Source organism: Mustela erminea, chromosome 9 (assembly GCF_009829155.1).
Source record: "Mustela erminea isolate mMusErm1 chromosome 9, mMusErm1.Pri, whole genome shotgun sequence".
NCBI classification, from domain to species: Eukaryota; Metazoa; Chordata; class Mammalia; order Carnivora; family Mustelidae; genus Mustela; species Mustela erminea.
In genome coordinates, this window is record NC_045622.1 from 55962905 (window position 1) to 55986035 (window position 23131).

Below are 23131 nucleotides of genomic sequence, written 5' to 3' on the forward strand. Positions count from 1 at the left end.
GATGAGTATTACAAAAAAAAGAAAACATCAAATTCTGGCAAGAATGTGGAAAAATTGGAACCTTCATGCATTGCTTTTGGAAACTTAAAGTGGTGGAGCTGCTGTGGAAGCCAGTGTGGCATTTTCTCACAGAGTTTAAATAGAATTATCATACGGCCTAGCAATTCCACTGTTCAGTATGTACTGAGGAACTGAATATAGGAACTCACGCAACCAAAAGGTGGACACAACCTAAATGTCCATTAATAGATGAATGGAAAAAGAAATTGTCGGATATCCATACATTGTGATAAGTTATTGCTTATTGGGTACCGTTTTTGAAGTCATAAAAAAGCTTTAAAAATAATATTGACAGTTATACATCATCGTGGATATAATCAGTGCCATTGAATTGTACACTTAACATAACTACATTTCATTTTATTTTTAACGAATTTATTTGAGAGAGAGCGAGCGAGCACATAAACTGGGGGAAGGGGTAGAGAGAGAGAAGCAGAGAGCTTGCAAAGCAGGGAGCCCAATGCGGGGCTCGATCCTAGGACCCTGGGATCCTGACCTGAGCTCAAGTCAGCCACCTAACCAACGGAGCCACACAGTGCCCCAGAATATCATATTTTATGTGAATGTTTTACCACAATTTAAAAGTAAAATCTATCTTAAAAAATATATCAGTGTCAGTATAGGTTCATCAGCTGTAACAAATGTACCACTTTGGCTGGGGATGTTGATAATAGGGAGTGTTATGCATATGTGGGGGTAAAGGAGTATATGGGAATTCTCCGCACCTTTTAGTTTTGCTATGAACCTAAAACTACTCTCAAAAAATAGCATTTTAGGAGCACCTGGGGGGCTCAGTTGTTGGGTGTCTGCCTTCAGCTCAGGTTATGATCCTGGGGTCCAGCTTCAAGCCCTGCATCAGGCTCCCTGCTTGGTGGGAAGCCTGCTTCTCCCTCTCCCACTCCCTCTGCTTGTGTTCCCTCTCTTGGTGTGTCTCTGTCAAAATCTTAAAAATAGCATTTTTAAAAAACGGTTAAGATGGTTAATTTCATTATGTGTATTTTATTACAACTTCAATATATATAAAATAAATAATATATAAACTATAATATAAAGTATATAAAAATATAAAATAATAATAAATAACAAATATATATATAAAATAATCATTATATATTGGAAAGAGCTGGACTTTTATTCCCAGCTCCACAGCAGAAGCTTTGTTCCCCTAGACAAGTTTTCTAACTTCTCTGAACCCCAGTATTGTTAGAATGATAAAAAATAGGGATGGCAGTAGCGCTTTGCAGAGATGTATGAGGATTAGTGACGATGGTGAGAAAGGCCTAAAAGAATTCTCCAGCACATGTGCTTAGTTGATGGGAACCATTATCACTGAAAATTTTGTTCATTTGTACTTGGCTATGATGTGTTTATTCATTATTTCTCCTACAATAATAATTACCCTTTGAACCCTAAACTGCCATTAAACTATTATTATTTTTTAAAATTTTATTTATTTATTTGAGAGAGCACACAGGAGTGGGGGGAGGAGTATAGGGAGAAGCAGACTCAGCAGGGAGTCCCACACAGGGCTCCATCCATTGGGATTGTGACCTGAACCAAAGGCAGACACTTAACTGACTGAGCCACCCAGGCGCCCCCAAAACTATAGTAATTTTTTTTTAAGATTTTATTTATTTATTTGACAGACTTTGACAGCCAGAGATCACAGGTAGGCAGAGAAGCAGGCAGAGAAAGAGAGGGGGAAGCAGGCTCCCCGCTGAGCATAGAGCCCGATGCCATGCGGGGCTCCATCCCAGAACCCTGGGATCATGACCCAAGCCAAAGGCAGAGGCTTTAACCCACTGAGCCACCCAGGCGCCCCAAAACGATTGTAATTTTTATTTTAGTTTTTAACTTCTTTGTTTTACTCTGTTTTACAGGCAACAATTGGTATTGACTTTTTATCAAAAACAATGTACTTGGAGGATCGAACAGTGAGTAATGCTTTCAGTGTGCAATTTTCTGCAACACTCCAGGGTACAAAACGATGATCAAAGCTATAATCGATGATTATCACTATAATAAGTTCTTAGCAAGTTGAAAAAGTTAGTTTACAGGCTTTGAGAAAAACTATTATTAACAGAGTGGTAGTACTTAGCATTTTGACCTAATCTCCAAGTGAAATCCAAAGAGGAGAGAAAGTCAAGTTGTTTGGAAAATACTGAATGCCCTAGGCCTACTAAATAAAATTTGTCATTCCAATTTGGAAAAATGATAACAAGCAGCTTTGCGATAATGAAAAGTGTATTTTCATAAAGACATTAGAGCTGCTAAAGACTTGTTGAGTGCTACTCTTGAGGCATTCAGAAGTATTTCATTTGAATATCACATAATTTGTGAATTTCAGAATTTTATTTGTTAGAATGTGATGTATACTGAAGTGATAGTGAATAGATAGAGGTAATGTGTATTTATTTGTTGGATTTAGATACCTGTCTTTTCGAATGCTCCCTTTACACATAGTATAAATTCTGTACTCCAGCCCACTGTCCCTGGAAGAGATTCCTATCAACTAAACGGTGACTATCTTAAATGTAATATTTTGGGACCTATGCCAAAAAAACATTATTGTATTTCTAATGCTGTTTCCTGTTAGTGTGTGAAAGTTTTTCTTTTGGATATTCTCTTTTGTGGTTTAATATACAGCATGTAATTTCTTAAATTTTCAAAGCTTAGAAATTGTTTATAATGGTAAAATAACTGAATACTTGTTTTCAGGCTTTTCTTCCTCAAATGTAGATATGATAAAGTAAGAATGCAAAGAAATTTTTTAGAGTTGCAAAAAAATACTCCTCTGTTTTCTTAGGTTATATACAATGTTCTGGGAAGAAACATATAGAAGAAACATTAGCACAGTAGTCAGAGACCCAATTTCAAAGTGTTCTGGATCCAATAGAAAAGAGACACATTCTAGCTTCAGAGAGGCATTCATTCCTTTACTCTGATAGCCAGGGCTGCTCATTGGCATTTACCTTCATTTTTCCATTTTATGCTCATTATTTGAACATCAACAGTCTATTTTTTGCTATCTGGAAGGCATAAGATTCAAATAGACATTATAGGGAGTTTTTAAAAAGCTGTATTTCTGATTCTGTGAAATCTTTCACATTGCCATATTTAAGTCACGTACCTTCAGAGCAAGCAAATTTTTAATACTACTCCCTTTTGAAAAAGGAATTTTGTGTTATTTTCATTCCTCATGTCCCTGCAGCTTTTGCATGAGTCTGCTTTTTACCTTCTTCCCACCTTCCCCCTTTTAAAAACATTATTTCTTTTTTCTTTTTAGTATGAGTTTGGTTTTTTTTTTTTTTTTATTTATTTTTTCCCATCCCACAGATCAGGCTGCAGCTGTGGGATACTGCGGGTCAGGAACGTTTCCGTAGCCTCATTCCCAGTTACATCCGTGATTCTGCTGCAGCCGTAGTAGTTTACGATATCACAAGTAGGTATTTTGCAACGGGTTGACCTTTCTTATTTTTCTTGCTTGTTTGACTGATTTTGTTGTTAGGTACGATTGCAATTATGGGACACAGCAGGTCAAGAGCGGTTCAGGAGCTTGATTCCTAGCTACATTCGTGACTCCACTGTGGCAGTTGTTGTTTATGATATCACAAGTGAGTGGGGGGGAATTAATGCATTTCTAATCTTTCAACCTTTAGCCTAGCTGCATGCATGTTCTTGTCTTGTGCTTGTTTTCTATACTAGCATGTAAAAATGAGTTTTGTCATAGTAAACCTTATCATATACCAGCTAGGTCAGAAATACTTGCTTTGATGTTTGTATCAACTTTCTTTATTTCCGCTGTGCCAGATTTTTTTGGCCTGGGAATTTTCCTTTAGATCTGATTATGAATCTTCTCCCAGGCTCTCTTAGTATCCTGTTATCCCTAAGTCACACCATAATTATGGTTGGAAGAATGTCACCTTTTTCATTTAACTTTATCTCGGGTTTCTCTAAAATAAAATAATTTGCATTTAAGCCTCTTGCCAAAATTTTTCAGATCCTCCAAAGCTTTCTATTGAGGCTATTAAAAGCTTCTGCTAGCCAACTTTTCTCTGCTTTCCGCTTCCAGCCATCCTCTCTATAGAGGAAGGCAGAGAAAACGTAATAATGTGCAGTTTTCTAGTAATCATTTTCATTTGAATCATCTCTGGATTCTGTGACTGACTTCATTGCTAACAAATTGCACTTTAATTTCTCTCCAACAAGAAATTTTAAATAGGAGATTAAAACAAGTAATGATCCTTTTTCTTTTTCCTGAAGACTGAGTAATGCCTTTGGCATTTTAAGTGCCTATAAATTTTCCACAGAATAGGGTGACTGACAGCGAAATGCTCTCTGATTAAAATTGTCTTTGTAAATTGGTTTATTATAGATATTAGGCAATATTAAGCCATCATTCCACATAGTGGTCCATAATTTGTAGGAAAACCAGAATAATGTTACATCTTAAACTTATTTTTAAAAGAATCTTACATAAACTGTTGATTTGAGCTAGTGATATTCTTACTGTACATTTTTTCATATCTGATCAACCAGAAGTGCTATCTACTTAATTGCAATGGCAGAATTTTAAGTTTGCATTCAGAGACCTTTTTTGGAGGTGGATTAGGGGCTATATGCAATCTTTCTTTTCTTGAAGCTTTACTTTGGGTTGCTACTCGTTTAAAAATGTGTATGTTCATTATTGTGCATTGACAAGTTTTGCAGCTTTAAAATGTTTGTGCTTACTTTAACCAAAGCAAGTGAGACCTTATGTGTTTTTCTTTAAAAATTATGCACATGTGGTTAAAATATTAGTAAACTGTTCTCTGAAGCTGCTGTAAAAAATACTGAAGTATTCTACTTAGAATCTAGTGCTAGGAAAAATGGATTTTGTTACAAGTGATTCTGGTGCATTAAACTAATGAACTTAAAGTTAAAGTGATCACAAACTGAATAAGCAATGCAAACAGAGTGGTGTTGAAAGCTGTTTAAAGGCTTTATAAATTTTCTGGATGTGTTGGGATTTATTGGCTGACCTACTTTTGGAGATGCTTTCTTTGTCATGCTGGGTATGTGTAAGTAATCAAAAAAACATTGTGGCAATGTGACACCATATTATCTGCCATAGCTGTCCTTAACATTTTAAAAATTTTCCCCCACCCCCCTTACATCTGGTACGTTAAACTCATTGATCATGTTTAAAAGTTTTAAACTACTATAAAAGGAACCTTGAGGACTTTAGTCTTTATTTGTTTATATCACTGACAGTTGTACTCAGATAAAATGGAGTTATATTGCAGGCACATTAAAAGTGGGTCCTAATGTGCCACCCCCTCCCCAACTTTTTGGGTTTTTTGTTTGTTTGTTTGGTTTTGGTTTTGGTTTATCACTTGGGGAGGCTTTGCGGTAACACTAATCTACTTTGTCCACCCTCCTATACCAGATGTTAACTCATTCCAGCAAACTACAAAATGGATTGATGATGTCAGAACAGAACGAGGAAGTGATGTTATCATCATGCTAGTAGGAAATAAAACAGATCTTGCTGACAAGAGGTATAGAGTGATTTTGTGTGTGTATCAGATGTTTGATTTCTTCATTAATCAGCTTGTTATTTTTATTACTGAAGAATTGTTTTGAAAGGAAACCTGTTTAATTCTTAAGTTTATACCCTACTTTCCTTCAGTGTGAGAACCTGAAATATAAATGTAAACATTAAACTCAGTCCTCAAAGGAAAATGAGTTTTTTTGTTTTGTGGAAGCCCATGTGTAAATAGCTTTTGTGCAAAATTGTTTATACATGGGGGGAAAAAAGATTATTTACACATGAAGCTGGTAACTGTTTTGCATTTTTTAGGCCTCATAAACATGAGCAGTGCTCTGTTAAAGAACAAAATGTTTTAAGAGCAAATCCTATCTTTAAAAATTATTCATAATGACTAAATGCACACTCTATTGGTAGTCTTATAAATATTCATTATAATTCAGTGGTGTGGTTTTCCTTTTTTTAAATTGTATGGTTGAACCAGACTGTGTAGTTGAACTGAATAGCGTGATTGTGATACCTTAGTCAAATGAGCAAAGCCATATTCAAGTCACAGGATGCAAAACTAACATTCACTGTGGAACCCATGGCTTGAATATCTGCCTTCAGCATCCTAAGTAATCTACTGGATATTTTTTCTGGTTTAAATAGTCTTGACCATTTTACTTAATAGTAGAAGCTTTTACTATTTGCTGTTTCTTTATTCATGAGTTAGATATTGAAATTCGGGTATTGAACTTGTACTATTAATTAAAATGTTGCAAAGAAAATCCAGTATGTTCAAAGGCTTGTGGAAATGTTAAGCCCATTTTTTCCCATGGTACCTCATTTGGAATTGGCAGTAGAATGACAGAAAAGTCTTTCTTGATTTAAAAGTAAACTCAGAATATGAGCATCTTTCCTTTATGAAAATAATTATTTGGACATCAGTTGGCATTGTAAGTTTTCACTATTTTATTTATCTCCACTGTGAGAATTTGTAGATCATGTAGGTATATATTCTTCTGGTAGAGAGTCCCTGGTACTTTCAATTTTAAGTAGGGAAATTGTATATGTGAATTGTTTCCTGTTACAATAGCCAGAGTTATCTAGAAGGATGCATTAGATGGAGAGCAGAAGGAGAAGGAGAAGCAGACTCCACACTGAGCAGGGAGCCTGACATGGGGCTCCATCCCAAGACCCGAGAATCATGACCTCAGCCAAGGGCAGATGCTTACCTGACTGAGCCACCTAGACAACCTGTAACTAATATAATTCAGGGATGAAACAGTTCAACAGTATCAGAATTTAAAATATTCATTGCCTCGGGGCACCTGGGTGGCTCAGTCACACATGCTATCATATGTAGCATGATATCCTTTTTGTTAAAAAAAAAAATAAGATGGTAGATATGTTTATATATTCTTTTGCTTAGAACAAATCTGCATAAGCATACATGGAACTTAACTCACTCTACATCTTTGGGAAGGGATTGGGATTATGGAGGACTTTACTGTTAATGATTGGTCTTCTGAAAAAATTACTTTGTAATCAGGAGAGAATGTTTTAATAAAAATGATCCAAAGTTAAATGTCTTTATCACATTGAGAATTATATTATTTTGGTAAAAACTTGGAGGAAATACCAGAGTATATCTGTTTCAGCGTTTCAGTATAAGCACCCAATTGTGTAGTATTTTCTGTCCTTTGTAGCCAGTGATTCCCAAATGTTCTAAACCTGAGAATCAGTTGGTAAATATGGCTTCTTAGACCCTCTTTTAAGATTCTGGCTGTGAAGGACCATGGTCAACTTTAAACATTTTAGGGTTTTAAATCCTATCTTTAGATGCTGTAATTTAGTTAGTTCAGTGTGGGACCCTTGAATCTATATTTACTGAGTCTTCCTAGGTGATTCTGACAAAATCAAACCATAGTTGGGACCATTGCTGTAGCTAACCTTTAACCATTTTATCAAGGTGACTACTAGTTCTAAGACTAGGAAGAATTTCTGTCTGGAATCATTTATGTGTAGGATAATCATTCACTTAAAATAATCATTCAGAAGTATTTATTGAGTATCATTTGTGTTTCAGAGGATGCTGCTTTAGGATAGAATGGTGAACAAAAAAAGACAAGTCTCCAAGGAACTTTTATTTCAGAGAATGAACCAGACAATAAATAAGTAAATAATAATAATAATAATAATTTTAAAAATACATAGTATTTTCTATAATGATACCTGTTAAGAGTAAAAAATAAAGCAGAAAAAAGATATTTGAAATGCCAAGTGTGAGTTTGAAATATTAGATGGGAGAGCAATAGAAAACTTCATTGAGAAAATGACTGATGCCTTTTGAGTACTAACAAAGGAAGGGAGTCACTATGCAGTTATCTAGAGGAGGAAAAGGTTCTAAGCTCATGGCCCAGAAAATGGCCTAGAAAATCCCTGAGTTGGGAATATACTTCATTTTTTTGATGAACAGCTTGGAGCCCTATATAGGTGGTAAAGAGAAGGATGGAAAGTGTAGGAGGTGATGAGGGGTTTGTTTTGTTGTTTTTTTTTTAAAGATCTTTATAAAGGCCAGATAAAGTGGGGCAGAGTCTCTGAATGAGATCAGAGGATTTGAGTAGAAGAGTAACTTTTCACAGATCAGTGTTTGCTTGTTGAAAATACGTAAGAGGGGGTGCCTGGGTGGCTCAGTGGGTTAAAGCCTCTGACTTCGGCTCAGGTCATGATCTCAGGGTCCTGGAATCGAGCCCCGCATCAGGCTCTCTGCTCGGCAGGGAGTCTGCTTCCTCCTCTCTTTGCCTGCCTCTCTGCCTACTTGTGATCTCTGTCAAATAAATAAACAAACAAACAAACAAATAAATAAATAAAATCTTAAAAAAAAAAAAAAAGAAAGAAAGAAAATACATAAGAGTAGAAGTAAGGAGGGTAATCCAGACTGTAATCCAAGCAAGAAATGATGATGACTTGGACCAGGATAGTGGCAGCTTGTGTGGTGATCAGTGGTCAAATTCAGATATATTTTGAAGATGAAATTGTCAAGATACACTCATGGAATGGATATAATACATAATGATGGACAGAATATGCAGTGAGGGAGAAGTTGAAGTCAAAATGACACTTAGATTCTTAGCCTGAGTAATTGTTATTAACTGAGATAGGAAGAGACTACATAAAGAGATGGTTTGGGATGGTATATCATGACTTCAGTTTTGGTCATTTTCTTTTCTTTTATTATTACCTTTTCAAAAGATTTTATTTATTTATTTGAAAGAATGAGAGAGAGCGCATGTTTGAGGATGGCGGGGGAGGGGCAGAGGGAGACGCAGATTCCCTGCTGAGCAGGGAGCCGAATTTGGGACTGGATCCTGGGACTTCAGGATCATGACCTGAGCCAAAGGCAGCTGCCCAAGCAAGTTTTGGTCATTTTAAATTTAGAATTGCTAGGGGATGCCTGGGTGGCTCAGTTGGTTAATCGTCTCACTCCTGATTTAGGTTCAGGTCATAATCTTAGGGTTGTGAGATGGAGCCCGGTTTTGGGCCCTCAGCTGGGCATGGAGCCTGCTTAAGAGTCTCTCACTACCCCCTCCCTCCCTCCCTTCCCCCACCCCATAAATTCATTCATTCATTCATTCATTCAGACTTGATATTAGCTATCCTAACATCTAATTAGATGTCAGGTAGGCAATTGGATATTGGAGTCTGGAGTTCAGAGTAGCCGTCCAGGCTAGATATGTAAGTTTGGAACTAATCAGCATGTAGATGGTATTTAAAGCCACAAGACTGTATGAGATCACCAAAGGAGAGATTGTAAATAGAGACAAGGTCCAAGGAGTAAATTTTAGGGCAGGTTCCTGGGATCGAGCCCAGTGTCTGGCTCCCTGCTCTGCAGGAAGCTTGCTTTTCCCTCTCCCACTCCCCCTGCTTGTGTTCCCTCTCTCGTGGTCTCTCTCTGTCAAGTAAATAGATAAAAAATTAATTAACCAATTAATTAATTCTGTTGATATATTTAGGGCTAAAGATCTGCAGATTGTCAACTTATTTTCAAATGTGTGTTTTTTAAAATGTATATACACGTGTAAATACATAGAGAATTGAGGATAAAACAAGCAGATGTAGCAAAACATTAACACTTGGATTGTATAAGAGAATATCTGTGATGTTCTCTTTGCTTACAATATTCATTTTCTTCTTTCCTGACTTTTCCAGAGAGTGGAGAATTTCTAGAGTAGTATCTTCTTATATAAATAAGAAGATAGTGAATCTAGTACAGAGGTATAAGTCTGGGGAGTAAGGACAGTTTCCTCCATAGTAGCAGGACTAGAGGTAGAATATAAGGATACACACATGTAGATCGGTGGATAGATGTGGTGAGAGCTTGTGGAAATTCTCCTGTATTGCTTTGGTTCTCTGTATTGTAGAAAGCAGGGTTTGTCAGCTGGTATTTTAGATCCATTTAATTAGAATATTTGCATATTTATTAAACACCTGTGTGCTGGCTAGGCACTAGGAATACCAAGAAAAGTGACATAATGTTTCACTTGAAGAGTGTATTACAGTTTGAGAGACACCGCTAATTATCATGCATTACCAAAAGCCCTATAAAATGTATCAAGAGACTTTAACATACATGTCTTTTTTTTTTTTTTTTTAAGATTTTATTTATTTGACAGAGAGATCACCAGCAGGCAGAGAGGCAGACAGAGAGAGAGGGGGAAACAGGCTCCCTGCTGAGCAGAGAGCCTGATATGGGGCTCGATCCCAGGACCCTGAGATCATGACCTGAGCCGCAGGCAGCGTCTTAACCCACTGAGCCACCCAGGCACTCCAACATACATGTCTTTTGACTCACTTGTTCCACTTAGAGAAATCCACAAAATCCATCCTGAAGAAATGACCCACAGTGCACAAAATATTACGTCAAGATGTTTATAGTAGCATTTTCACAGTAGTATAAAATTTGGAAAAAAAGAACATTTTTAACAGTTTGGGAGTGGTTACGTAAATTATAGTAGCAGATTGACAAATTGGTCATGAAAAATTATTTTACCTGAAGTTTTTAATCATAAGGCTAAATTATTATGATCTACTATGAACAGAAAATAGCCAGATATTGTTTTTAAAAATAAAAAAATTGGGATGCCTGGGTGGCTCAGTTGGTTAAGCCAGTGCCTTGAGCTCAGGTCATGATCCTGGAGTTCTGGGATCGAGTCCCACATCAGGCTCCCAGTTCCTTGGGGAGTCTGCTTCTCCCTTCTCATGCTGTCTCTCCCTCTCTCAAATAAATAAATAAAATCTTAAAAAAAAAAAAATTATAGGATGAGCCCTGCCAAGTAAAAGCAAATCACTAAAAAAATTCTTTTTTAAAAAATTGTTTAGTTACATATAACATATACACTGAAGTGCACAAATTTTAAGTGTACTGCAGCTTAATGAATCTTCAAACTAGTCTCACCTGATAACTAGCACCCCGTCAAGAAAAGTTCTTTTCAGAATCTTGTTTATCATCTTTATAATGTCAGTTTTGCAAAAAGAAGAATTTATCTTTAAAATTTTTTTTACAGGCAAGTATCAATTGAGGAAGGAGAAAGGAAAGCCAAAGAGCTGAATGTTATGTTTATTGAAACAAGTGCAAAAGCAGGTTACAATGTTAAACAGGTAAGTAAGTGATCTTGGAGTATTGGGTTGAGGTTATCAAATTTAAAAACTATTATGAAATAATTGTGTGAGTATCCCTGCTATACGATTTTCTTCTAGTTGGGAACAGCAGGTCTCGTGAACTAGCAACATATTACCCAGTGAAAAAATACAAATGTGGCATAGATTTTGGAAAAGGAGAAAAGGGTTGACAAGTAAACTTAAGATTGTGCACAGGACAACTATTTCATTATGATTGCAAGGTTGTAAACTTACCCTACCCTCACTGCATCCCTACTGGATTGTTTTAAGGTAAATTAAAAAAAATTTTTTTTTTCTATTTTTAAGGGTTTAATGATAAAAGAAAGCAAGTATTTGCTGTCACGAGTGATATTTTGGTTGTAGTTGTGAAAGTATATTCTGGTTACTTCATCCTTAGTAACCTGCTATTGTTCTAACAGTGTTCATAAAGGAATGTTTTGGGGGAGCTGGAAAATGGGGGGGGCACACCTCACATTATCAAACCGTTTTCTACAAGATAGAGTAGTGGTGGGGTGCCTGGGTGGCTCAGTGGTTAAAGCCTCTGCCTTTGGCTCAGGTCATGATCTCAGGGTCCTGGGATCGAGTTCCACATCGGGCTCTCTGCTCAGCAAGGAGCCTGCCTCCTCCTCCTATCTCTCTCTGCCTGCCTCTCTGCCTACTTGTGATCTCTCGGTCAAATAAATTTAAAAAAAAAAACACAAAAGAGTAGTGGTCACAGATTTATAGGATTTTCAAACCAATAAGTAGTTTTTTCATTTCTAAGTGATCAATAGAAGGTTAAAATAAAATCGTTTAACCCCAATAAGTTGAGCTTTATGAAAAATTCATTATATTGTTTTCACTTTCTTTCCCATATCTCGTTGCCTTGAAATAATATAAGTAACTTCGTACTGTCACTGATTCCCTCCCTGTAGTATATGGTTTCATGCCTCTAAATCTTTGTTTCATGCTGTTGTTCTCTTTGCTTAGAATACTCACTTTCTCCTTTCCTGACTGATACCTACTCACCCTTTCAAGTTTCAGTTTAGATGTCAGTTCTTCAAAGAAATTTTTGTTGACATTCTCTACCATACCATACCTGTAGGCTATTTTATTTACCAGTAATAAATGGTACTTTTCTGTGTTTTCTCGGGCCCCTGACCCTTGTGAAACCATTGTCCTGGAACTTACCACATTATGTTGGAAATATTTCTCCCATCAAAATTATATATTTCCAGGACCTACAATGTCTGTGGAATTTAGAAAATGATAAGTAAATGAACTCATGAACTCATAGGAACCACAGATAGTTAAAAAACTTGAGTAACAGAAGTGTTAGCACGATTATTATTATCATCGTTGAAGGACAAAGCAGTGGGTGACTTCATCTAGCTTTCATCTAATAATGACATTTTGATTTGGATATGAATGAGCTAGTTGCTTATTATAAGTTAAAGTATGGCCTTCTGAGACGTTTTTCAGTCTGGATTAATGTCTAAACTATGGCCCCCTACATCTGACTCTGACTAATCTCACAGGTTCAGAAGTCTCAGATCATCAGCATACAGTGGTCACTAGTGATAGCTAGTATCTTCATGGTACTTAATTGCTTCTAAGTTAAGATAACTCTTGAGATATTGAGAAAATGAGATTTGGCATTCATTTGCTATATTTTATAAACACATACAATTTTTTTTTGCTTCTAAGTTAAGATAACTCTTGAGATATTGAGAAAATAAGATTTGGCATTCATTTGCTATATTTTATAAACACATACAATTTTTTTAACAGCTTTATTGAAGCATAATATCCATACCACAAAATTCACTTGTTTTAAATATACAACTCAGGAGATTTTTTTAGTAGATGTAAAGCATTGTGTGTGCAACCATTACCACAATCTGATTTTAAAACTTTTTTAGCAGTAGGCACATAATTTTTTCTAAAAGCCCTGAATACAAATAGATAATAGCAAGCCAGTGATAATGAAGAGGGAATTCTTTTATAAATTAGCCCTACCCTGAATTCAAAACCTATTTGCTATTTTATTATTTTTCTTTATTTAGATGCTATTCTGAACATGTGATTTTGGTGAAGTTCCTGATTCTGTTGGGACTTGATTTTATTATCTTTTAAATATTAATGTGATCAAAATTACTGTTTTCAATTATTGGAGTAGAGCTGCCTTTTTTTTTTTTTTTTTGGTAGCTTCTTTCTTAACTCACAAAAACCATTACTTTCTACTTTATAGGGAGTACGATAGTATATTAGAATTTTATTTCAATATTTATAGAGCTTTGCTTTGTCTTCTTACATAATTTTGTTAAGACAGAAATCCTGAGGGCACCTAGATGCTTCAGTTGGTTAAGCATCTCCCTTCAGCTCAAGTCATGAAGCCAAGGTCCTGGGTTTGAGTCTCACATCAGGCTCCCTGCTCAGCAGAGAGTCTGCTTCTCCCTCTCTCTCTGCCCCTCCCCTTGCTTATGCTCTCTTTCTCTCTCAAATAAGTAAATAAAACCTTACCCCACCCCCCAAAAAAAAGACAAAAATTCTGGACACAACAGCCTCTTCCCCCTATCAATTGAGAGAATGAAACCAAGAAAAGAATTTAAATCTTATGTTAATAAGTACATTTAAATAATAGGTTAAGGACACCTGGGTGGCTCAGTGGGTTAAGCCACTGCCTTCGGCTCAGGTCATGATCTCGGAGTCCTGGGATGGAGTTCTGCATCAGGCTCTCTGCTCAGCAGGGAGCCCGCTTCGCTCGCTCTCTCTCTCTGCCTGCCTCTCTGTCTACTTGTGATCTCTCTCTCTGTCAAATAAATAAATAAAATCTTTTTTTTTTTTTTTTAAGATTTTATTTATTTATTTGACAGAGAGATCACAAGTAGGCAAAGAGGCAGGCAGAGCGAGAGAGAGAGGAGGAAGCAGACTCCCTGCCGAGCAGAGAGCCCGATGCGGGACTCGATCCCAGGACCCTGAGATCATGACCTGAGCCGAAGGCAGCGGCTTAACCCACTGAGCCACCCAGGCACCCAATAAATAAAATCTTTAAAAACATAATAAATAATAGGTTAAAATCTTCCCCTTTGTCAGTGATTAATCTTACGGAATATATTTCTATCATGTGGGAAAATTACTGACTGATTTTAAATATTAGCTAAGAAATACACCACATTACTTATTATGGGTTGGCTATTCCTTGAATTTGCGTTGTTTTTTTTTTTAATTAAACCAATTTGTTTTGAATTTGTTTTTATAAAGGAGCTTAAAAACTAAGCAAGTAGGGTATCATTTAAAAAATTATTCAAGTGACTAGAAATGGAAGAAATTTTTTTTCTTTTAGTTGCACTGTAAATCACCCCAGCATTAAGGGAAAGAAACAACAAACAAAACCATTCCCTTTGATACCACTTGATATATTAGGTATATGGAAAAACTCAAATTTTCCTAAATGAAATCTAAATCAGATCTACAAAATAACCACTGTCCAGTTCCTAACTCTGGACAGCGTACACTGACAGTTCAGTGCTTATTTTGCAAATCTAATGTTTATCATACCATTGGAAACTTTGGCAGTAGGGGGGAAATTGGTGACAGAAGTTTTTCCTAAGACAGGTATTTTTGAAACTCACACATCTTACTTACTGTTGAGATTAGGAATGTGTTTTTCCTCATCCTATATCTGGTAGAAAATAGAGTACCTGATATCCAAGCAAAGGTAAGAAAGGCCAGAGGTTTTTAGAATGGCAGATGTCCCCAGGAAGATCTCCTAGGATTAGAGAATTGCTTAATGATTTTTTGTTTTTGTTTTTGTTTTTTTTTAAGATTTTATTTATTTATTTGAGAGAGAGAGACAGTGAGAGAAAGCATGAGAGGGGAGAAAGTCAGAGGGAAAAACAGACTCTCCAAGAAGCAGGGAGCCCGATGTGGGACTCGATCCCAGGACCCCGGGATCATGACCTGAGCTGAAGGCAGTCGCTTAACCAACTGAGCCACCCAGGCGCCCTAGGTTACTTGTGAATTTTATGCTGAATTTTAAACCAAGTCCTTAGTATGCTATGCCCTGCTGCTCAAAATCTTGATCTTAAGCCACTGTATGCTACACAGTGTACTACACTTCTTAAAGTCCCCCAGGTTTACTGTGTTCCCATATTTCCATTGTGTTACTGTCCCTCGTCCAAAATACTGTTTCTTCTTTGTTATTTATAATTAAAAACTTGGTTCAGACATAATCAAGTGTAGATCAAATGCCTTTCCTAATTATTGAAGTAGCACCACTTCTTTCTTCTTTATTTTTATTTTTTTTATTTTTTTAAAGATTTTATTTATTTATTTGACAGACAGAGATCACAAGTAGGCAGAGAGGCAGGCAGAGAGAGAGAGGAGGAAGCAGGCTCCCTGCTGAGCAGAGAGCCTGATGCAGGACTCGATCCCAGGACCCTGGGATCATGACCTGAGCCAAAGGCAGCGGCTTAACCCACTGAGCCACCCAGGCACCCGCCTTCTTTCTTTTAATATAGAAGTTTTTTTGTCACTTTTGCCTCCTATCATACTGAACTCATTAATGTTTATTGAATGGAAGAATAATACGCTGTATTTTTTGAGCAGATACTTAGAGCTGCCATGTTATGCTGTAAGAAAAAAATCTGTTTAATGAGGTTGACTCAGTCTTAAGAATTTTCCAAGACATGTGACGCCTGGGTGGCTCAGTGGGTTAAGCCGCTGCCTTCAGCTCAGGTTGTGATCCCAGAGTCCTGGGATTGAGTCCCTCATCGGGCTCCTTGCTTGGTGGGGAGCCTGCTTCTCTCTCTTCCTCTGCCTGCCACTCTGCCTGCTTGTGAGTGCTCTCTCTCTCTCTCTCTGACAAATAATAAATAAAATCTTTAAAAATTAAAAAAAAAAAAATTTCCAAGACATGGAACAAGCTTAGAGAATCTAGGTTACATGAGGTATTATACTTCTGTATTTTCACTGCAATTTAGATGTGGATACTCCTGCCACTTGAGTTTCATTGAACTGTTGGGGTAAACATTTACGTACAGTGAAATGTACACATCTTAAGTTTACATTTAGATGAATTTTGATAAATGTTTATGTAGATGTAAGGACTACATCAGTGAAGATACAGAGAAATAATTTCCAAATAATTGGGTCATTTCTAGATCTCCTACTGTTACAGCTTCTGATTTAATTCTGTTGTGGTCATAGACTATACCATGTAACATTTTAGTCATTCATAATTTATTGAGATTTGTGTTATAGCCTAGCATATGGTCTGTCTTAATGAGTAAGACATATAAGACATAAGACATAACTGGAAAATATGTTCTTTTATAGTTGTCAGGTGTAATATTTTATAAGTATCAGTTATATCAAGACAGTTAATAGCATTGTTCATAACTTACATAGTCTTACTAATTTTTTGTCTATAGTTCTGTCAGTTACTGAGAAGGGAGGTATTAAAATTTACAACAACATTTGTATTTGCCTGTTTTGCCATTTAGTTCTGTCAGCTTTACTTCCTATTTGGAAATTCTGTTATTGAGTGCATATATAATTAGGATTATTATTGTTTTCCTAATGCATTGTGTTTTTGTGTGTTTTGTTCTGTTTTGTTTTTAGTGTTAAGAAAAGTTCTTTTTTTTTTCTAATAATACTCCTTGTCCCTAAGTCTTTTTCTGATCTTATGAGACTGAGCGCTACCTACTGCGCTAACGAGGCACCTTTTTTCTGATCTTAATATAGCCATACCAGTTCTCTTATTGGTTATTGTTTGCATGGTATATTTTTTTCCTTGTAAAGAAGGTCACTGTTGGATTGGCATTTAGTTGGATCTCACTGTTTTTTTAAAATCCAGTCTAAATCTCTGCTAAAAAAAAATAAATAAGTAAAAAATAAATAAAAATCTTTGCTTTCTGTTTGGAGCGTTTGGGTTTTTTTTAGATTTAATGTAATTATTAATGCAGTTGGGTTCATATCTGTCATTTGCTTTTTGTTATCTGCTTGTCTGTCATTTATAAAAGTTTAATCAAAATTTTTTTTTAAAGATTTTATTTGACAGACAGAGATTACAAGTAGGCAGAGAGAGAAGAAGGGAAGCAGGCTCCTTGCTGAGCAGAGAGCCCAATGCAGGGCTTGATCCCAGGACCCTGAGACCATGACCTGAGCCGAAGGCAGTAGCTTAACCCACTGAGCCACCCAGGCACCCCAGTTTAATCAAATATTTTTATATTTTATTTTAATTCCTCTTTTTAGCTAAACCTCATAGCTTTTTAGTGGTTGCTCCACAGATTAAACTAGAGTTAATATATTATTTCATCCTTTGTACCTGTGCACTTTTGCTTTGTGTTATTGTTGTCACATACTTTATATTTACATACATTGTGAATCCTCTAATAGATAGTTTAATTTTTGCTTTAAACAGCAATTAAGAGAAGGGAAAGGACAGCTTTTTCTGTTTACCCATATATTTACCATTTCCAGTGCTCTTCATTTCTTCTTACAGATAGGCATTTCTTTTTTTTTTTTTTCCTTAAGATTTTATTTATTTATTTGACAGAGAGAGATCACAAGCAGGCAGAGAGGCAGGCAGAGAGAGAGGAGGAAGCAGGCTCCCTGCTGAGCAGAGAGCCCGATGTGGGACTCGATCCCAGGACCCTGAGATCATGACCTGAGCTGAAGGCAGCGGCTTAACCCACTGAGCCACTCAGGCTCCCACAAATAGGCATTTCATCTGATTTTATTTCCCTTTAGCCTAAATAACTTTATTGTTTCTTACTGGCATCTCCTAGTGATGAATTTGCCCAGCTTTCATGTAGCCCAAAAGACCACTTGAAAAATTATTTATTTATTTTTAAAGATTTTATTTATTTATTTGACAGAGATCACAAGTAGGTAGAGAGACAGGCAGAGAGAAAGGAAGGGAAACGGGCTCCCTGCTGAGCAGAGAGCCCGACGCAGGGCTTGATCCCAGGACTCGTATCACAAACTGAGCCGAAGGCAGAGGCTTAACCCACTGAGCCACCCAGGTGCTCCTGAAGAATAATTTTTGAAGAATGTTTTTGTTACTGAATTTGGGGCTGACAGATATTTTTCTTCCAATACTGTAAAGATAACACTTCATTGTCTTCTGGCTTCCATTGTTTCTAGTGAGAAGTGAGCTCTAATTTGTATGTTCTCTGTATGTAATGTTTTCTTTATTTTATTTTTAAGATTTTATTTATGTATTTGACAGACAGAGATCACAGGTAGGCAGAGAGGTAGGCAGGGGGTGGGGGTGGGGAAGCAGGCTCCCCATTGAGCAGAGAGCCTGATGCGGGGCCTGGGATCATGACCTGAGCCGAAGGCAGAGGATTTAAGCCACTGAGCCACCCAGGTGCCCCTGTAATGTGTTATCTTAAAGTATTTTTCCTTTCTCACTTTCTTTTTCCCTCTTCTTCTGGAATTCCAATGGCACATCTTTTAAATGACTTGATATTGTCCTACTAGTCCCCGAAGCTTTGCCTATTATTTTTTACCCTTTTTGTACTCTTTTAAGATTGGATAATATTACTGATGTGTCTTCAGGTTCAGTAACCCTTTTCTCCCATATCCAAACTGCTATTAAGTCCATCCAGTGAATTTATCATTTCAGATACTGTACTCAATCCTAGAATTTTCCTTTATTTCTTTAAGTTTCTATTTCTGTGTTGGAGTACCTCATCTCATCATTGTGGCATTGTTACCTTCCAGTTCTTGAACATATTGATAATAGTTGCCTTGAATTTGTTGTCTACTAATCCAACATCTGAGTCATCTCTGAGTCTGTTTCTATTGGCTGTTTTTCTCTTGCCACCAGGTAAATTTTCCTGTTTCTTTGTGTGTCTAGTCATTTTTGGTTGTGTGCTCAGCATTGTCTACAATACATAGAATCTCTGGTTTCTTTTATTGTTCTCTGCAAAATGCTGAGTTTTATTATGGCAGGTTGTTACATTGCTGGCTGTTCACCTTGAATTTGTGGAGTCTTGATGTTATGTTTTGTTTGGGTGGATTTGTAGGAAGCCTGAGGTATTTATCAAGCTTTTCTGACTTGGTGGGATTCAGACTCTAAAGTGTTTTAAAATGTATCCCTGGAGCAGACAGTAACTACAGTCTCTGCTCATTTCTTTTTTTTTTTTTTTTTTAAGATTTTATTTATTTATTTGACAGAGAGATCACAAGTAGACAGAGAGGCAGGCAGAGAGAGAGAGAAGGAAGCAGGCTCCCTACTGAGCAGAGAGCCCGATGTGGGCCTCGATCCCAGGACCCTGAGATCATGACCTGAGCCGAAGGCAGTGGCTTAACCCACTGAGCCACCAAGGCACCCTCTGCTCATTTCTTCCAGCCTTCTAACTATTGCTTTCAGATGGGCTTCTTGCAGTCTCTCCTACATATGTACCATTCAAGAGTCACCTGAGATTTGCAGGAAATTTATGTGTACAATTTTAGGGTTTCTCCTCTTGGCTTCCTCCTTAGTTATTTCCTTCCTCAATTCAGCCACACTAGCAGTCCACTGACACTGCAAAACTTAAACACTCTAGTTTTCTACATGACTTCTGGCCACCTCATATTGCACAAGCTAAGAATGGCTCTTGAGAACACCTGTATAAACATGGCTCTCACCCAATGAATGTGGGTTCCCTTCTTCCCAGGGTTAAATTCTCCCTAATTTGTATCTGCTTTTTGTTGCTCTTGAGAGCCTTCGAAAATTGGTTTTTTTTTTAGTTTTCCAGAGTTAATAATTGCCATCTTCAAGAGTGTTAGTCCTATACAAGTTAGTCTGCAATTACCCAAACTGGAGGTGATATTAAACTTATGGGGGGTAGGGGTGCCTGCATGGCTCACTTGGTTAAGAAACTGACTCTTAATTTTGGCTTAGGTCGTGATCTCAGGGTAGTGGGATTGAGCCCTACGCCTGGCTCCTTGGTCACTGGGGAGTACTGGAGATCTCTCTCCCTCTCCTTCTGCCCCACCCCTCTGTGTGCATGAGCTCTCTTTCTCTCTTTCTCACTTTCAGATAAATAAATATATCTTTAAAAAAATTAAACTTATGGGAGGTAAAACTTAAAATATCTGATAAATGTAACAACTGAGGCTATTTAGCATGTACATAGTTAGGTTTTTCTGTATGTTATTTGTCATCAAAATAAGTGGATTTTTTACTTAAATTATATAGTCAGTAAGTCATACATATTAACAGAAATTACTGTGAAGAAATAATCACAGACCCCTTCTGAGATACTTGTTGTAGGTCAGTCACAATTCAGAAATGGTGCTGGTATTTAGAAATTTACCAGGTAAATTTTATAGTCCAGTCACTGTCTTGAAAAACATTGGGAATCACAGTCTTACATGCCTGTTAAAGTAAGCATTGTGTGTGTTTGTTCAGCCGTATGTTTGCAAAGCACAATTACTTCTGATGATTGTGCGTTGTACTCATTTTATTTGAGAAAATCATCATGTGCTTTCACTGGAAATTACATGGTAGTCTTTTTGTATAGATGTGTTTATTTGTATTAAAGGTACCATCTAGTTGTATTTTCCACATATAGAGATGTTTTCTAGCTTTCTGCTAATTTGCTAATTGGATTCCTTCTTCCTACTACCATGTACACTGGAGTATAATACACATAATAAAAGCTGAAAATGGATTTCCTCTATTATTCTGTGTACTTTCTAAACAATTCTAGGAGAAATTTCATTAATGATGCATCATTAATGTCTGACTGTGGTTCAGGTGATTGGGCCTTAATGCCTAAAATTTTTGCTTAAAATAAAACAAATTTATTCCTGACCAATACTGCTAATTTTTCTTATTTAAAAATGTTCTGTGCTTCACCCCTCTGCTCTTTAACCTTGTATAAGCACTTAACTCTAAAACCCTGTTTATGTCTTTAAAAATATTGTTACAGTTTTTTTTTTTAAATAAAAATACTATGAGGGGGCGCCTGGGTGGCTCAGTGGATTAAAGCCTCTGCCTTCGGCTCAGGTCGTGATCCCAGAGTCCTAGAATCTAGCCCCATATTGGGCTCTCTGCTCGGCAGGGAGCCTGCTTCCTCCTCTCTCTCTCTTCCTGCCTCTCTGCCTACTTGTGGTCTCTGTCTGTCAAAGAAATAAATAAAATCTTAAAAAAAAAAATACTATGAGGGCTAGAACTATAATAAATAATAATACCTAGCATGATCATTTATGTTATATAGGATATTTAAGTAATATTTTTCATTTTTCATTACATTCAATATTTCATAGAAAAATAGCTTATGCAGGCACCTTGGTGGCTCATTTGGTTAAGTATCTACCCTTGGTCAAACCCCATGTTGGGCTCTGTACTTACCAGGGATTCTGCTTGAGGAGTCTCTCCTTCTTTTTCTACCCCTCCCACTTTCTCTCTTTCTCTAAAATAAATCATTTTTAAAAAATAGCCTGTTGCTTCTCGGCCTTTTGGCTAAGATCAAGTGCAAAAGAAAATAGCCTATGGTAAATATTTTAATCCTTATTTTTCTGCTTTTAAACATGCAGTAATACTGCTTTCTTTTGTGAAAGTGGTATAGTGTTTAAATTGCTGAAGGAAATGGTAATGAAAAGGTAATTAGTTAAGACTTCCCTTGACTTTTCATCTGAGAATTAACACATTCATTTAGTGAAGTATTAACTATGTGGGTGTCACCTTTCTTATCATAATCTCTAATTTTACAGTACTGGCAAATGGGAAAAGAAGAGAAACACTTCTTGATCTTTAATCTAAAATTATCAGTGCTTATCAGAAGAAAAAGATTTGTTTGAAAGATTAGTGATAGCTGATGATCAGTACTAACAGATCAATGAAAACTTATATACAGTTGGGTTGTGCACACATGCATGTGCGGGTAAATTGTGTTACACCTGCTGAGAAGCATATGTACTTAAAGCATTGGTAGGAATAATGACTTTTCTATACCATTATATCCTATGTCTGCCGTAGTTCTTGGCTTATCATAGGTCTTCATCTTATACTTTTATCATGTACCTTAATTCACATGTGTCAGTTAACTACAGTCTATAGACCATTATAGTTCCTTTGGAGAATTTAAAAGTTATGTAAAATATGATTCTTAATTTCTTTTTTTTTTTTTTTAGGATTTTATTTATTTGACAGAGGTCACAAGTAGGCAGAGAGAGACAGAGAGAGAGGGGAAGGGAAGCAGGCTCCCCACTGAGCAGAGAGCCCGATGAGTGGGGCTCAATCTCAGGACCCTGGGATCATGACCTGAGCCGAAGGCAGAGGCCCCACTGAGCCACCCAGGCACCCCTGACTCTTAATTTCTAAAAAGCTTATGATATAGTTGAGAAAAGTGACATTCTCATGAAAATTACGTAGCAAAGGGTAGGTAATACATGATAAATGCCCAGCCAATACTGCAGAGACCGTAAGATCCATAGAAATTATTGAAATGTAAAATCAGTGCTGTCACAAGGATGTATATTTGTTGAAGAAAAGAATAAGATTACATATAGATAGGATGATCAAGGGAGGCCCTGTCTTAGTCATATGTGATTCCTAATGAAGCAGAAGCCTCTCTTAGCGTATCATTGGCTTTTAATAAATGGATTTTCCTCTAATGATTATTTAAAACATCTTAATCCCCTAGGGTCTTTTCCTTCCTGTCTTACATACATTTCTGTAAGGATAGAACTTTGCTTTTTGTAAAGTTTTTACTTGGCTCATTTTAGGATGTCCTGTTCTTTATAATCCTATTACATATTCTGTGCTCTAGCCAGTCTGGACTACCTAAACATTCTTGAATATACCTTGTGCTTTTCTCTGACCATGCTTTGGGCATTTGATTGTCTAGCAGTGACAAATGTGGCATACATTTGGGATGGGATACAAGGGCACTG

General features: G+C 36.7%; 1 protein-coding gene across 2 annotated transcripts in view; it reads left to right on the forward strand.

Annotated features, from left to right (window-relative positions):
• RAB6A (RAB6A, member RAS oncogene family) overlaps nucleotides 1-23131 on the forward strand; it is an 88675-nt gene that overhangs the window by 60120 nt on the left and 5424 nt on the right. Inside the window, exons 3-6 of one of the 2 annotated variants that reach the window (XM_032358348.1) lie at nucleotides 1941-1994; nucleotides 3397-3502; nucleotides 5489-5600; nucleotides 11140-11233. In XM_032358348.1, coding sequence (XP_032214239.1) covers nucleotides 1941-1994; nucleotides 3397-3502; nucleotides 5489-5600; nucleotides 11140-11233 — 366 coding nt within the window. Of the gene's footprint in view, nucleotides 1-1940; nucleotides 1995-3396; nucleotides 3503-3568; nucleotides 3675-5488; nucleotides 5601-11139; nucleotides 11234-23131 lie in introns of both variants that reach the window. The other variant, XM_032358347.1, reaches the window with a different exon arrangement.